The sequence below is a fragment of the Podarcis filfolensis genome, assembly GCF_964270895.1.
Source record: "Podarcis filfolensis genome assembly, chromosome: 1".
NCBI lineage: Eukaryota > Metazoa > Chordata > Lepidosauria > Squamata > Lacertidae > Podarcis > Podarcis filfolensis.
Genome location: NC_139604.1, coordinates 7,003,420 through 7,018,599, shown reverse-complemented (window position 1 = coordinate 7,018,599; position 15,180 = coordinate 7,003,420). Strand labels below are relative to the sequence as shown.

The 15,180-nt window shown below is 47.4% G+C and overlaps 1 protein-coding gene and 1 long non-coding RNA gene across 37 annotated transcripts in view; one reads left to right on the top strand and one right to left on the bottom strand.

Annotated features, from left to right (window-relative positions):
• Positions 1 to 15,180, bottom strand: part of PCBP3 (poly(rC) binding protein 3) — a gene marked incomplete at both ends in the record, with an annotated part of 85,078 nt that overhangs the window by 22,163 nt on the left and 47,735 nt on the right. For 24 of the 36 annotated variants that reach the window (XM_083571725.1, XM_083571717.1, XM_083571736.1 and 21 more), the window contains 2 exons: positions 731 to 772; positions 6,798 to 6,941. In XM_083571725.1, the coding sequence (XP_083427851.1) occupies positions 731 to 772; positions 6,798 to 6,941 (186 nt within the window). The remainder of the gene's footprint in view (positions 1 to 730; positions 773 to 6,797; positions 6,942 to 15,180) is intronic. The other 12 variants (XM_083571727.1, XM_083571728.1, XM_083571742.1 and 9 more) reach the window with 2 other exon arrangements.
• LOC310743489 overlaps positions 1 to 15,180 on the top strand; it is a 53,115-nt gene that overhangs the window by 37,286 nt on the left and 649 nt on the right. The window lies entirely within an intron of this gene.

The following is a 15,180-nucleotide window of genomic DNA, read 5'->3' as shown; positions in this document are numbered from 1 at the left end:
TAGAAGATTATGTCTAGGTGTGGCTTATATTTCTTTTCAGAGATGATGATGCATAAGAAACAAATCAAACCTTTGCTAAGTATATAAGTACATCTGTTCACTTTCCGCCATGGACAGGGTGCCAGAACATGAATAACAATGACCAACTTTAAACATTATTTCTTTCCCCTAGGTTTGGGAGGAAGGGTTTCAGCGTCATCAGGTATTCAGACATCTTTTCCATTATAACTGAGGATATCTACAATGACAGATTGTAGAATCACTCAGGAAGTGAAGTCTGAGAGAAGCACATAATGTTTAACAATTCTGGGTATATTCTCTATATTATCTAATAAGCAAATGTATAACTTAGAATGGTGCATCTGTTTGAGGGCAATTTATGAGGAAGGAGAAGCAGAGGGAAAGGTTTTGAATGGCCAATATTTGAGGCACAAAATGCATATTTGTGTGTGTGTGTTTGTGTGTTGCACACACACTTACACACGCACAATGTAGCAAAGGGATAGCACAGAATAATTTCAATAATTTCACAACAGGCCAAGTCCTGAGCAGAAGTATAGTTGAGTGCTAATAGGTTAAAGGCTAATACCGATACTACACACGGCCATTTACTTTGAGAAAAGTTGTATTAATATTAATTTCTAATATTAATATTTGTTGCATTTGGCAGTAGCATGCAGATGACATAAGAAAGCAAACTTCTTATACAAACAATGAAGGTAAAACTCACATCTGGGTGTGGAATAGCGTATTGTCCCTGAATTGTATAGGCCTGCAAGAGAGAAACAACACACAGTGTAAGAATTTGTCAGTAGTGTCTAATGACTACTTACACCACAGTTGGAGGGAACTAATTAGTTTTATAATTTTCTCTCATCCCTATGGTAATACACCAAGTATCTTAAGCTCATCTGTTCTTCTAGACAGATTTAGACATTCATATCAAATACACTGTCATATACAGTGACAAAATGTATGTACCTAATGAAACATTTAATAAAACTGAGAGCCAGTTGCCCACTGTAAGGGGTCTTGAGCCTTCATTATCAAATAATGTCATAAAACTTAAAACTTCCACTAGCGTTCAATATGGAATGTCAAATTCAGCCTTCTTTATAACTGCAGAACTGGCATTCTGCATGGTATAATATCCGTGGAACTGGTTTACTCTGACCAAATGTGTGCCAGGGAGCGGGCCACATATGGACAAAGATCAAGCTGTGGTTAAAGAGACTGAGCAATTAATTCAGAGTTTGACACACATATGCTGATACACAAAGGCCATTATAGGTGATTCTACTTCTGTCAGTTTTGAATGCTCTGAAACAACACAGATGTGCAAGAAGATTGAGAGCTACTACAGAATGTCTCAACTGAGGAAATGTGAACTGGGCCAGCACATGGTGAGTTTCAATCTTCTCATTTGTTTGTGGCATCTCAACATGTTCCAGTGATCCTTGCATAATAAGAAAAATCACTTGGTGACATCTTTACTATCTCTCTCTCTTTTGTCTCTAATCCACTCTACCCCCATATCCACTCTACCCCCAGTAAGCTGCTGTTTGGTGTGACAATTATGTTGCACAGATTCAGTGCATATTTCATCTCTTCATTCTTAGAGGTCTATCCAATATTACTGCCTCAAGACACCAATGATAAGACACAGCAGATCATCAGAGGAACTGCTTCTGTGAATTGACATCCTGTTCAAGTATTTATTCTGGGTAGAAATGACTGTTGTTGTTGTTGTTGTATTATTATTATTATTATTATTATTATTATTATTATTATTATTAACCACTCTATGCCCATAGGTCCTTCAGAGTGTCTTTTGCAGGTGGTCCATGCCCTTATTTTTCCCCAGGGTTCACATGTAGAAAGTGTACACACATTCAGGTGTACATGCAGAGGCTGTTGTGCAAATGATACCTTGAATGCAAGAAGTATTGGGGCAGAACTAATGGCTGTGACCTCAATCATCCTCCCCCATGTTCATTCCTACCCAAAATAAAAAATTTGCATTGCTAAGATCACTTCAGAATGGATCAAGAGGAGCACGAGTTCTGAGCAGTGACCTGTGCCTAGTCCTGTCTAACAGAACTTCTGACCCCCCCAAGCTGGAGAAGCCCCCAAGCTTTGCAGTGTGGCCTTTTAGTTGCACAATCCCCTGGTTTGGCAATATTAGGGTTACTTCATTCCTTGCAGGCTGCCATACATTCTTGTGGACAACGTAGCTCGGCCACGTAGTTTGCAAGTAGTTTACAACAACAGCTCTAATATTTCTTGTGCATTTCTGTTACACGCTGTGTTTACTGCATGAATGGAAATTTTGAAGATGGACTACAACCTCCTTGTTGTATTAATGGCCCACTTCAAGTCATATAAAAGCACTTTGCCCTTGTTAGTTGTTAGAGACAGGAGCAACACCCCCCCATGAGTTTATGGCTGGGCTAAATATCCCCATGTCCAACGTTTTCCAGTAGCTCCTCTCAAAAGCCATGATCTTGGATCTCAAATATTCACCTTCTGAAGCTTGCTCAAACATGAATGATGCTAGGAGAACACACCAAAATGTGCCACATCAAAGCAAAGCACCCAGTCTAAAATTTACATTAATTTGTCACAGCTACTCTACTAGAATTTCATAAGACCATAGCCTAGTATTGGACGTGTCAGTTGCTAAGGAGTCTGTAATGCTATACAGTTCCTTAGCCCGTGCACAGATGATGCAAAATCCCAGTCTCACATCCTGGAGAAGAACAATTCCTCTTCCATGTAGTTGGTTTATAAATATGCAATATTACCCCATTTTCTACACACATGTATTTTACATGATCCTAAACTAGAGACAACACAAATGCACATCTGTAATTTTTATGAGTGAGCCAGGCTCTTGGTTCAGAAGTGTATATTAATCTCTTAATCTGAGGGCTGTCTCCAACAAAATCATCCTATTAGCACTAGGGCTAATGTTGGCGTCCCTCGCGCTTCTCTCCCCATGTGTCCCCCCAAATCTGCTTTGGAGGGTTGAGGGCACACAGGGAAAGGAAGTCCTGATCCACAGGCAGAAGTGCCTGAGCTAACGGAATAATTTCACTGGATACAACCTTAAGAGTCTGCCTTGTTTTATATCAAGAATTTCTAAATAAAGTTTTGCAGTTGCCCTAAAATAAACCCTTTTCTGTTTCTTGAATATAATGGAAATGAACAACACACTGTATAAATAACTACAACTAAAGATGCCTTTCTGCCAAAGAAGCTTATTGTTCAGGAAGGCATTTCTTATAAGTTAAAGTGATTTAAAGACAATTCCAATATAAATGGGATAAAAATGGACAACCACTTGCAAAGGGAGAGTAATAACAGCAAAGGAAAATAGATATCTAACTCTTTGAAAAAAAGGAACTGGATTTAAGAAGTAAAAGTTTGAGAAAGAGGAAAGCCTCAAATTAGAGTCAGAAATGGAGGCTGAAAAGAACTGAGCAGTGCTTGAGACTTGGGTTGGAAACGCTGCCAGATACTGATTTCCAAATCAACTGGTTTCCCCCCTTTTAAATTTAAACGTTTCCCCTCATTTTAATACGCCCTTAAATGTACACATTCCCAAATATTTGTTAGTGATACTGGCAAAGTTTGCCTAAGCCTGACTTGGAAATCAAGTCTCCTGGAAGCTTGACTGAAAGGAGAGGCCAGCTTTTACCACCGTAGCTCCAATGTTGGTTGTTCTGCAGTTCAGATCCAAGTATGATATACTAAAACAATCAATCCCCTATACGCACCCAAATGCATATGCCATTTTTTGTGTATATAAGGAAACATAGAATGCCTTCTAAAATGGGTTGCTGTTCAATTTGGACGACACCAAAGAAGTAATTTGCGAGATCTGAGAATTTAGCAATAAGGTATTTCCTCAGAAGAGATGGGGAAAGGGTTGCTCAAGGCGCCTACCTTTCTATGTAAGGAGCTACTGTTCTCATGTGCCAAACACTCTATTCACTGACAGCTGGATTGGATTTTGTTTTTGCCATGCTTTTGTTTTGCCAAATGTTGAATTGTGATGTGAGCTATGAGTGTCTGCGGGCATCTGTCAGTGGAACAGGGGAGGAGGGAAGCAATTCTCGGCAATTTCTAGTCCCCTCATAGCACCCTGCAACACACACACCCCATTAGGAGTCCTGCAGAAGTATTAGGAGAATTAGGAGATGGGGCTGAAATTAAAAATCACCTCCTTTTTCTTTGTGGGTGGATGCCAACACCCATTTGCTCCCATCCTATACTTAGGTGCATTGTTTTTTATTCTATTTTGTACTGAATTGTATTGTTAACGGTCTTGGTAGCCCTGACAAAAAAGCAGGCTGCTATTGCTTGGGCCTCCCTAGCCCTCATAAAGCGTGTTCTCCTTCATGGAGAGCATGTGTTGCGGTGGGGGCCGCCAGGACACTCCAAAGTTGGGGGCGGGCTAATTGATTGTTGGCCACTGATGCGATTGGGGCTTCCCTTGTTGTTGGGAAGAAGTTAATGTTGCCATTTGTTGATTGACAGCCAGAAATGCTAAAACTCCTTGCACGAGGCTAGGGCTTCCTCTTTTCGCCTGTGCATCGGATTGCCTGTCCCCCCCCCCCGCTCCCTAGAATTAGGGTTGTTCGCTTTGACCTTGCTATGCCTGTCATGGGGTCGTCTGCTCTTGGGGCAGGGGCCCGGTAGGAATTTTGTCCATCTGGATGATTGGCTGGGGCCATTTGGTTTTTGCCTACTGTGCAGCAAATCGTCACAACTTGTAAGGTTGCAGTTAGGCATTGGTTTATGGTTTGGTTGGTTGAGGGGCAGTGGTTGAGTGCCTGCCCTTGATAGGTTGAGTGCCTGCCCCTCTAATGCTGCTGCTGCAAGGGATTCCGTTAAAGGAATTGGGGGCTAACTATTGCTTGTCCACTCTGTCAAGGGGGCTCGGGCCATAGCAATGAGCTCCTGGTTGCATTTGGGGTGGGGGAAGGTTCCCTGCTCCGTCGCTACCCCCAAGTGTATTCCCCTATTCTGACTTTCACATCGTGCGGAATGTCAGTCTGTCCCCCATGGGGGGGTGGGAGCAGATAGTCGCAACCAATGCCTAAGCAACCACTCACAAATTTGTATTTTAATAAAGTTGTGGCCAAAATTATGCCAAAAATCTTAAACAAAAAATTCTGTGTGATGTGTGAGTTATTGGGGTGGCCCTGGGGACCTCGACACGCAACAGATCAACAGATGAGGATCCCAAGCACTTTATTTCTTAGTATGATTTGGCAGTGTTCCTTCTGTTTTACTCTCCCTTTTGAGAAGCATAAGCTGGACCCAAAGCTCTTTCATTAGGTTGCTATTTTAGAAATCAATATTGGGTAAAGAGTGATAAACAAGTGTTAGGGGCCATTATGGCATTTTTATCCTCCCAAAAAAATCAGCATGAATGCACAGAACAGAGGTAACATTTGTGGTCAGGCACAATATCTAGGTAGATAAAAATCTGCAGAGATTTATTTAGTTGCTGAGATATGAGTATGCAAATGCTGTTCATTAACTCAAATGGGAGGAACAACATGAATTTTCCAGTTTTACTATTTGGCAACTCACATTTTCTGTGAGCTGAATCTCTCAAATCAGTCTCCCTTGTGAAAGCTTTTTGCAGAAGGAAGTCCAGTGTAATGTGTTATTTGGTTCCGTTAATTTACAGCCTGAGTTTAATGTCAAGATTTGGAGACTCAAACACATGATTAGTTTATTTTAATCTACTGCATTGCTTTTTCATTGTGAGTACCATTTTTGGACTCTGTCGCAATTAAAAAAAATATTTCAATTAGATACTAATGTAAAATGGCCCTGGAGAAAACTGAGTAATTGTACTGAAATTAGTTAAATAATCAAGAGACAAAAATTTCAAACAGACCCCTGTGAACTTGGAATGTCTTTTGAAGCTTATCAAATTTGCATTTATTGCTCAAACATGGCTATTCAATACTATTTAGAACAGAAACATTTAGAGTTCTGTTGAGATATGCTTTGTTTGATCTCATTTCTCTTATTTTTAAATCTGCTTTTTGAACTCTTTAATGCGCTTCTGTGTAATCTTTGTGATTTTGTGAGCACTGAAATTCTTAAAATAAGCACATGCTCAAAAATTGCAGGACGAAATGAACAACTATGCAAGTCAAAGCACTTGCAAGCACACCCTGCAAAGCACATTAAAATGTGTCCTTATTGAGGATCCTGTCCTCCAGAGTTTGTTCTCCTGTTCATATCAGCAAAAACATGCCTTCCCATGCACCTAACATGCTTGTCTCAAGCCACTAGACTCACACTGGGATGTGGCGTTAATGAACAAAATCAAATGTGATGCCCATGATTTTACCTTATAACTTTTGTTATAGGATGGCTTAGAGATTCAGGAACTGTCTAACTACCCCACTCCTAATGAGCTATCATTCCTGCTGTTCCTTCCATTTTAATGGACACATACACCCTATTCAAACATCCCACTCAAGAGTGGCTACAGAGCGGGAGAGGCTTGCTTTGAGGGTTCCGCAGGAAGCGTCATTTTCTTTTCCAATGTTGTGCTTAAGGAGGAGATCAGTAGAGAGTATTGTTTGAACCAGAAGCCACTATCTGTTAGCTTTAGCTGTGCTAAATGGCTTTCGTGCCTCTTATCTGGAGGACGAAGAAGCTACACCCTGTGTTCAATAAAGAGCTTTGAGTCCAAGTGCTTTGGCGCAACGTGAGTGGGATGACATCATGCAAGTGAAAAGACAAGAAAACCTGAGAGCACTAACGGGCAGCGGCTGGTGCTGCAGTAAAAGGCTGAGGTTGGCAGTGGAGGCCGCAAGCGGGTCGGCTCTTACCTGACCACCTGCAAAAATGACAGGGGTGGAGGCGGGCTTTGGGCGATAGGGAATGGTGGCACCTTTCGGTGGGGACTAGGAAAAGGGACAAGGAGAGGGAGAGAGAACATTAGACCAGATTTCCTGAAATGTTAGTAGAAAGAATGTTAGAGAGCAACCAAACACATAAAGATCAAACCATGATCTGCACGTGGATCTACGATGCCATGTATGAATCTACCGTGCCCAATTTCCAGACAACAGAGTAGCTAAATAATCACTTAACAGAAAAAATGGTTCTACCATATAAAGAATATTTATAATTTATACATTGCTATAGAATGTTCAAAGTATCTCACATACCTTGTCTTAAGAATCCTTCCAACAAACCTACAAAATCATCACTTTTAAACCCATCCAGTGAATTCAAAACTGAGGTAAGATTTGAACCAGGGAATTCTGGTTCACAGGTTTGCCTTCTGCATCTGATCTTAGAAATTAAATATCCTAAAGCTTTTATTTTGAATGTATTTCAGGTTGATTCATTTTCACAGCTCTTTCACATCCACGACAGGTCCCCCTGGAAGAGCTGCACTCTGTCTAATATAAGATGGGAACTTAGCATGCCTTCACTACCTCAAAATTTGAGGACTACTGCAATGTAATCTATGCCTATTCTACATTTCACAACCCTATTCCACTGTTTGAACTAACTTTTGTGTGTTAGGGTGTAAGGTAAAGGTGTTAGGCTGTACTAGAATATGACAGAAGACCATTGTGATTTTGAGGAGTTTTAGGTGGTATACCTGTGTTCCATACATGCCTAGAATTCCTGTAGGCCTGTCCAGCTCCATTGCAAATCCTAGCTAGTGCTTTCCCCGCTTTGGGAAGATTGTAGGAGGGCTCTAGGACCCTGCCAGAGCCTTGTGGCTCCTTCCCAAAGCCTGATGCCTCATTTATCCACCTTTCGGAAGGCAGAATAAGGGCTGAGGGAGCATCACATTTTGGGCTCACTCTATTCCGCCCCCCGCCCCCCGATATGGGAGTGTGCAGCCTGCAGGTTCCATGTCAAAGTACTCTTGTGACCCACTTGGTATGAAAAGTTGGACCACCGTGAATTAGAAGAATAGCAGTGATGACCTTATTACTCTTTCTCTGCTTGCTCCTCTGTTACTTTGGTTTTCTGGAGAATTATTATTATTTAATTAAAGTACCGTTGGAGTGTTCCATTCCATATGATATGCTCCACTTTGTATTCAACGAACAGCCATGTGGGGCATTGCAAGAAACTAGACTGGCTACTTTGTTTGCTTTATGGCCAATGTCTTTATAGGAGGCTGGTTATTTTACTTCAAGTCTTTTTGAAATCATTCATGTACTGATCCAAGAATTTGGACAAGTAGCGGGATTTAAGTTGAATAAGATGAAAACTAAGGTTTTAGAGAAAAATCTAACAGTGACTGAGAGAGAGAGGTTTCAGAAGGAGACAGGATTAACACTGGTTAAGAAAGTGAAATACCTAGGGGCTAACATGACCGCTAAGAATGTGAACTTATTTAAGGATAACTACGAAAAATGTTGGATGGAAGTGAAAAAGGATTTAGAAATATGGTCAAACCTGAAGCTATCATTGCTAGGCCGAATTGCTGTGATAAAAATGAATGTATTGCCAAGGATGCTGTTTTTGTTTCAAACATTGCAAATTTTGGATAAAATGGAGTTTTTCAAGAAGTGGCAGAGAGATATCTCTAGATTTGTCTGGCAGGGCAAGAAGCCTCGAATAAAATTTAAGATATTAACTGATGCTAAGGAAAGAGGTGGATTTGCCCTGCCAGACTTAAAACTTTATTATGAATCAGCCGCTTTTTGCTGGCTGAGAGAATGGATGCTTCTTGAAAACACTGACGTGCTGGATCTAGAAGGTTTTAACAATGTATTTGGGTGGCATGCATATCTGTGGTATGGCAAGGTCAAAGCACATAAAGCGTTTAAAAACCATATTGTCAGAAAAGCACTGTTCAGTGTTTGGATAAGATATAAGGACTTGCTTGAAAATAAAACCCCAAGGTGGTTGTCACCAATGGAAGCGAAGGCACAGAAAAAACTCAATATGGAGGCCAAATGGCCGAAATATTGGGAAATTTTGGAACAAGAGGGAGACAGATTAAAACTGCAGAGTTTCAAAAAATTAAAAAATAGAGTGCGAGATTGGCTTCATTATTACCAGATAATGTAGGTGTCAGGGGTTCAGGAGCAGAGGGAACGGATGGCGAGGAATCGGAAGGAGAGGTTAGCGATGATAGCCGTCCGAGATCTCTAAGTCTGTCCAGCGAATCGGAGGATTCACAGAAAGGGGCTCCCGTGGGCAGAGCTGGGGGGTTACCAAGAGGGGCACCCCAGGAAGAAGGGACCAGAGGGGATTCAGAGAGCAGCAGCTGGAAATCCGGACCAGCTACTCCACCAGAGAGCAGCAGGGGGGAGGAGTTCCAGGCACCAGCGACAGGCAGCTCTCCGGCAGCAGCCACGCCTGCGTCAGAGAGCGAGGAAACGGTAGAGAGGAGGGTCGGAGACAGCGCGCGCGCGCCAAGTTCAAATGTACCAGAGGGAGGCGCAATGAGCAGCCCGGAAAGGGAGCCAGGTCCTAAAGCCCGCCGAAGGGAGGGGGAGGAATCCGAAGGGTCCGCATCCGAGGCATCCAGGAAGGAAGGAACCCCGGGGGGTGGTAGGACCCAGAGGCGAAAGGAGAGACGCAAAAGGTGGAGCAAGGCTAGGGTCTTGAACTGGTGTACAGGAGGCGGAGATTCAGATGGGACTTCGCCGATCTAGGGAATAGACGTAGAGACGCACGCTAAGATGTGGAAATGGAAACTATACTTCAATAAAGACTTTATTCCGTTCTACCGGCTAGCGTTGGTCCTTTGTGAGCCGGGACCTAGAGGCAGTCTCTGACAGTAAGTCCCATCTGACTGAAGTTTTCATCAGTTCTCTTTGACTCAAGCGGCGTGTGGGGGGCGAAGCAGGGAGGAAAGAGGACTGGTGCCTTTGGAGCTCACAAAAGTCAAGCGACATGTCTACTGAAGAGCAAATTGCTTCCCTGCGAGAAGCGGTAACGCAGCTCAGCGCAGAGATAATCGCCTCCAGGAAAAGAGAGGATGAAGCGGCTGCTGCATGCCGAGATCTCCAAGCCAGGTTGGAAGTGCTTACTAAGCAGGCACAAACGGGTTCCAGATCCGAGGGAATCGGGTTGGGAAGGACTGGAGGCAGCATTGTATCTCACTTTGATGGGAATTTGCAGCAGTACCCCAATTTCCGAGCAGACGTGCAGTTTGCGCTGAAACTGCTGGAGAAAGAGTTTAGAGATGAGCAAGAAAAAGTGGGGTTTATCTTGTCTCATTTGCATGGAGAGGCGAAAGCATGTCTGCGCAATCTGTGGAGAGATATGGACCCAGCGCTCCAGAGTTCAGCTGCATTCATTGAAGCGATGGATTCTTGCTTTCTATCGAAAATAGACATTGACATTGCCCGTAAGGACATATTTGAGCTGAGACAAGGGAGAGCCAGCGTGAGGCAGTATCACTCCCGCTTTTTTGCATTGGTCAATGCCTTGGGGTGGGACAAGGATTCCCCCCCCGTTAGAGATCTTTATTGGGAAGGATTGAACCCCCAAATCAAGGATGAGATAGCGCGGGGGGAGAGACCCAAAAGCACCCAGGAAGTGGTGGACAGATCGCTTGCAGTGGGGGTGAGGCTGGAGGACCGCCCTTGGGACAGAGGAGAAGGGCGTTGGGGACGCACACCAGCCAGAGTGCCCTCCCTCTTGCCCAGGGATGTCGCGCGTGCGCAATCAACGCCTCCGCAAGCAGGGAAACGGAAGCACTGGGGGCCAGCCAGGCGAGTCAGTGAAGAAGTCCCCAGAGATTTTGAAGCCCACGGATCCCCTCCCGCCCAAACCAGTGGTGCAGCTCACCGCATCGCTCCAGCTGCCCAGTGGTCTCACTTTAGAAGTGCCGATTACGATTGACTCTGGCAGTAATGCGGACTTTATCGCACTGGAATTCCTTCAACAACACAACATAGCGCTACTGCCAGCCACACTGCCCCTGAACGTGGTCACAGTGGATGGCAGGGAACTGCTAGGGGGGCAGGTGGTGCAGCAGACACCACCTATGGTGATGCAAATTGGGAATCACCGAGAAGTCATCAGCTTCAACGTCACCCAATTGTCGGACACGCCCATAGTGTTGGGCATGAGTTGGCTGGATAGGCACAGCCCGGCATTAGCGTGGTACCAGCGGCAATTGACTTTCTGCTCTTCCTACTGCGCAGCGCACTGCATCCAGACCTGCCAGGAAGGAGAGGGGCGAGAGGATGCACCGCAGCTACACCTAGGCATGGTGCAAGCGGTGCCCAACAAGTACAAGGAGTTTTTGGAGGTCTTCTGCGAGAAGGAGGCGGACAAACTGCCCCCCCACAGACCCTATGACTGCAAGATTGATCTCCTGCCGGGGGCAACGCTGCCAACAGGGAAACTGTATTCCATGTCTGAGGACGAACTGCAGGAACTTAGGGAGTTCATAGACCACAATTTGAAGCGCGGGAGTCGAAAGCTGTAGGGGGCAGTCCAGTATTCTTTGTGAAGAAGCGAGACACGCCCCAGAAGAGGCTTGTAGTTGACTTTCGAATTTTGAACTCGAAAACCAAGCCCTCGTCCTTCCCCATGCCCAAAATAGACGACCTGCTCGCGACGGTAAGGAAAGGACGCGTTTTCACCAAGTTGGATCTGCGAGGCGCGTACAACCTGATTCGTGTGCGGGAGGGCGACGAGTGGAAGACGGCCATGTTCACACCACTGGGCACCTACGAATACAGAGTTATGCCCTTCGGATTACAAAATGGCTCTCACTGTTTTCAAGCCTTTATGCATCACGTGTTGGCGGGACTCCTTTACAAGAAATGCGTATGCTTCCTGGACGACATCCTGATATTTTCTGAGTCGCGAGAAGCGCACGAGAGGGATGTCAGGGAAGTTCTGCGGAGACTAAAGGAGCACAGGCTGTACGCCAAGCTGGAGAAGTGCCAGTTCGACGTGACGGAGGTGGATTTCCTGGGCTATAAACTGTCGGACAAGGGGCTCGCCATGGACAGCGCCAAGGTTCGCTCAGTATTGGACTGGAAAAGCCCGCGCAATAGGAAGGAAGTCCAGCGGTTTGTCGGCTTTGCCAACTTTTATCGCAAGTTCATCAAGGGGTTCGCTATGCAAACGGCGGCCATCACTGACACGCTCAGCTCCAAGAAGAAGAAGTTTATCTGGACGGAGGAAGCGGAGCAGTCCTTTCAGAAACTCAAGCGTCTCTTCGCTTCCGAGGAGCAGCTGCTGCATGTGAATCCCAGCAGACCGATGAGGGTGGAGACGGACGCCTCAGACAGAGCCGTGGGAGCTGTACTGTTGCAACAAGACCAGCAGGGGGACTGGAGGCCGTGCGCCTTCTACTCAAGGAAGCTCAGCAAGTCGGAGCAGAATTACACCATCTGGGACAGGGAGTTGCTAGCCATCCATGCAGCGTTCAAAGCGTGGCGGCACTTCCTTATCGGAGCCAGACACACAGTGCAGGTCCGCACGGACCACAAGAATCTAGAGTACTGGCGCACGGCGAGGTTCCTGAATCAGAGGCACATTAGATGGGCAGAGTTCTTCGCGGACTTCGACTTCAAGATAGAGTACATCCCGGGTGACAACAACATCATGGCGGATGCCTTGTCCAGAAAGCCGCAATACCTCGAGGAGGAGGCACCGTCGGCAGCCAAGCACATTTTCGCACCGGAAGCGTGGGCTTGCGCCTCGGCGACCGTGGATCTGGACGCCGTACGTCGAGCGTTGCAGGAGGACCCCTTCGCGCTAGCCAAGATGGAGGAGGTGCACAAGGGCACGGTGAAGGACGACGAGTTCCAGATCAGAGACGGTTTGCTCATCCGCAAGGGAGCACTCTACGTGCCGGGGAATGACCTCCGCGCAAGGGTGCTGCAGCAGCTACACGACGCCCCCACTGCCGGGCACTTTGGCAGAGAAAAGACTGTAGAACTAGTGACCAGAGACTTTTGGTGGCCCAAGATGCGGGGGGAAGTAGCGGATTACGTCTCGAGATGCGACACCTGCCAAAGGGCCAAGTCAGTGCACAAACCGCCGGCGGGATTGCTGGAACCGTTGCAGACGCCGTCTGAGCCGTGGGAACGGGTGGCCCTGGACTTTGTCACGGATCTGCCCAGTTCGCGGGGAAAGACGGCAGTGCTTGTGGTGGTGGACATGTTTACCAAGATGGCACACTTCATTCCGTGTGCGAAGGTGGCCACGGCAGAACAGACCGCCAAACTGTTCATAGACCACGTGTTTAAGGTCCACGGTCTGCCACGATCTATTCTATCCGACCGGGGGCGGCAGTTCATCTCGAACTTCTGGCAAAAGTTGATGGGCATCCTGAACGTCAAGATCAATCTAGCGTCGGCGAGACACCCGCAGACCAACGGACAAGCGGAGAGGGTCAACGCCATCATGCAGCAGTACCTGAGATGCTACGCCAATCAGCAGCCTAACACGTGGGTGGACTACCTGCCCCTCGCAGAGTTCGCTTACAACAATACGAAGCACGTGTCGACGGGGGTGACGCCGTTCTTCGCCAACAACGGGAGGCATCCCAGAACCTTCCCAGGTTTAGAGAGAGTGGGGGAGGGGGAGCCGCAGGCAGCGGAAGAATTAGCGTCAGAGTTGCAGGAAGTCCACGAACAGCTTAGGAGGCAGTTGGAACTGGCAAAGCACGCATACAAACTGCAGGCTGACAGACACAGGAGAGTAGGGGAAGACATACAGGTGGGAGACTGGGTTTGGTTAGCAGCGCAAGCAGTGCCGACCAGATCGTTGGCCAAGAAGAAGCTAGGGCATAAGCAGCTAGGGCCTTACCAAGTCCAGGCACAGGTCAATCCAGTGGCTTTCCGGTTAGCGCTTCCGGAGGGTTCCAGAATGCATCCGGTCTTCCATAGATCGGTGCTCACGCCCTACAAAGCACCGCATAGATTTCACGAGCCAGGCACAGCACCAGATCCGCCCAGAGAAGGACCCAGGGAAAGGGGGTCGCCAAGAGGGGAGCGCATCAACGAAGCCACAGAGATTTTAGACTCGAGATGGGGGGAAGAGGGAGTAGAATACCTTCTTGCCAGAGAGGATACCCCGGCCAGCGCCAACAGTTGGGTGCCGGGCTATGCCTTGGACGAGCCTCTTCTCAAGGAAGAGTTCCATGCCATTTTCCCACACAGGCCCATGCCAGCCGAGTATTTCGATGACTGGCTCTTCACACCCACACTTTCAGGCAGCACGTTCCAGGGGTTCGACTCGGACGAGGAGACGGCACCACACATACGCTCTCCGGAAGGCTCACCCTCGGGTTCTGCCTCAGACCGCTCCTATTGGTGGGATAATCAACCAGAGGAGCAGTGGCGCAGGAAGTGGCTGGGGGGTCCCTGGCAGGCATCACCCTCAGAGGGGAACGGGGGAGAGATGGACATGGACGTGTTGGGGGAGGACGTGGGATTTGAACACGAAGGCAGGGAGATGGAAGCAGAGGAGATCGACGTCGACGAGCGCACGGAGGACGAGCCAGACCTGCCCGATGTAATGTACGACACGAGGGAAGAACTGTATCCGGCACTCACCCCTGCCACGACGGAGCACCCAGAACCCACACCGGAAGGAGGGGAGGGGGGAAGGGGGGGCTTCGAGGGGGGGATGGATGTCAGGGGTTCAGGAGCAGAGGGAACGGATGGCGAGGAATCGGAAGGAGAGGTTAGCGATGATAGCCGTCCGAGATCTCTAAGTCTGTCCAGCGAATCGGAGGATTCACAGAAAGGGGCTCCCGTGGGCAGAGCTGGGGGGTTACCAAGAGGGGCACCCCAGGAAGAAGGGACCAGAGGGGATTCAGAGAGCAGCAGCTGGAAATCCGGACCAGCTACTCCACCAGAGAGCAGCAGGGGGGAGGAGTTCCAGGCACCAGCGACAGGCAGCTCTCCGGCAGCAGCCACGCCTGCGTCAGAGAGCGAGGAAACGGTAGAGAGGAGGGTCGGAGACAGCGCGCGCGCGCCAAGTTCAAATGTACCAGAGGGAGGCGCAATGAGCAGCCCGGAAAGGGAGCCAGGTCCTAAAGCCCGCCGAAGGGAGGGGGAGGAATCCGAAGGGTCCGCATCCGAGGCATCCAGGAAGGAAGGAACCCCGGGGGGTGGTAGGACCCAGAGGCGAAAGGAGAGACGCAAAAGGTGGAGCAAGGCTAGGGTCTTGAACTGGTGTACAGGA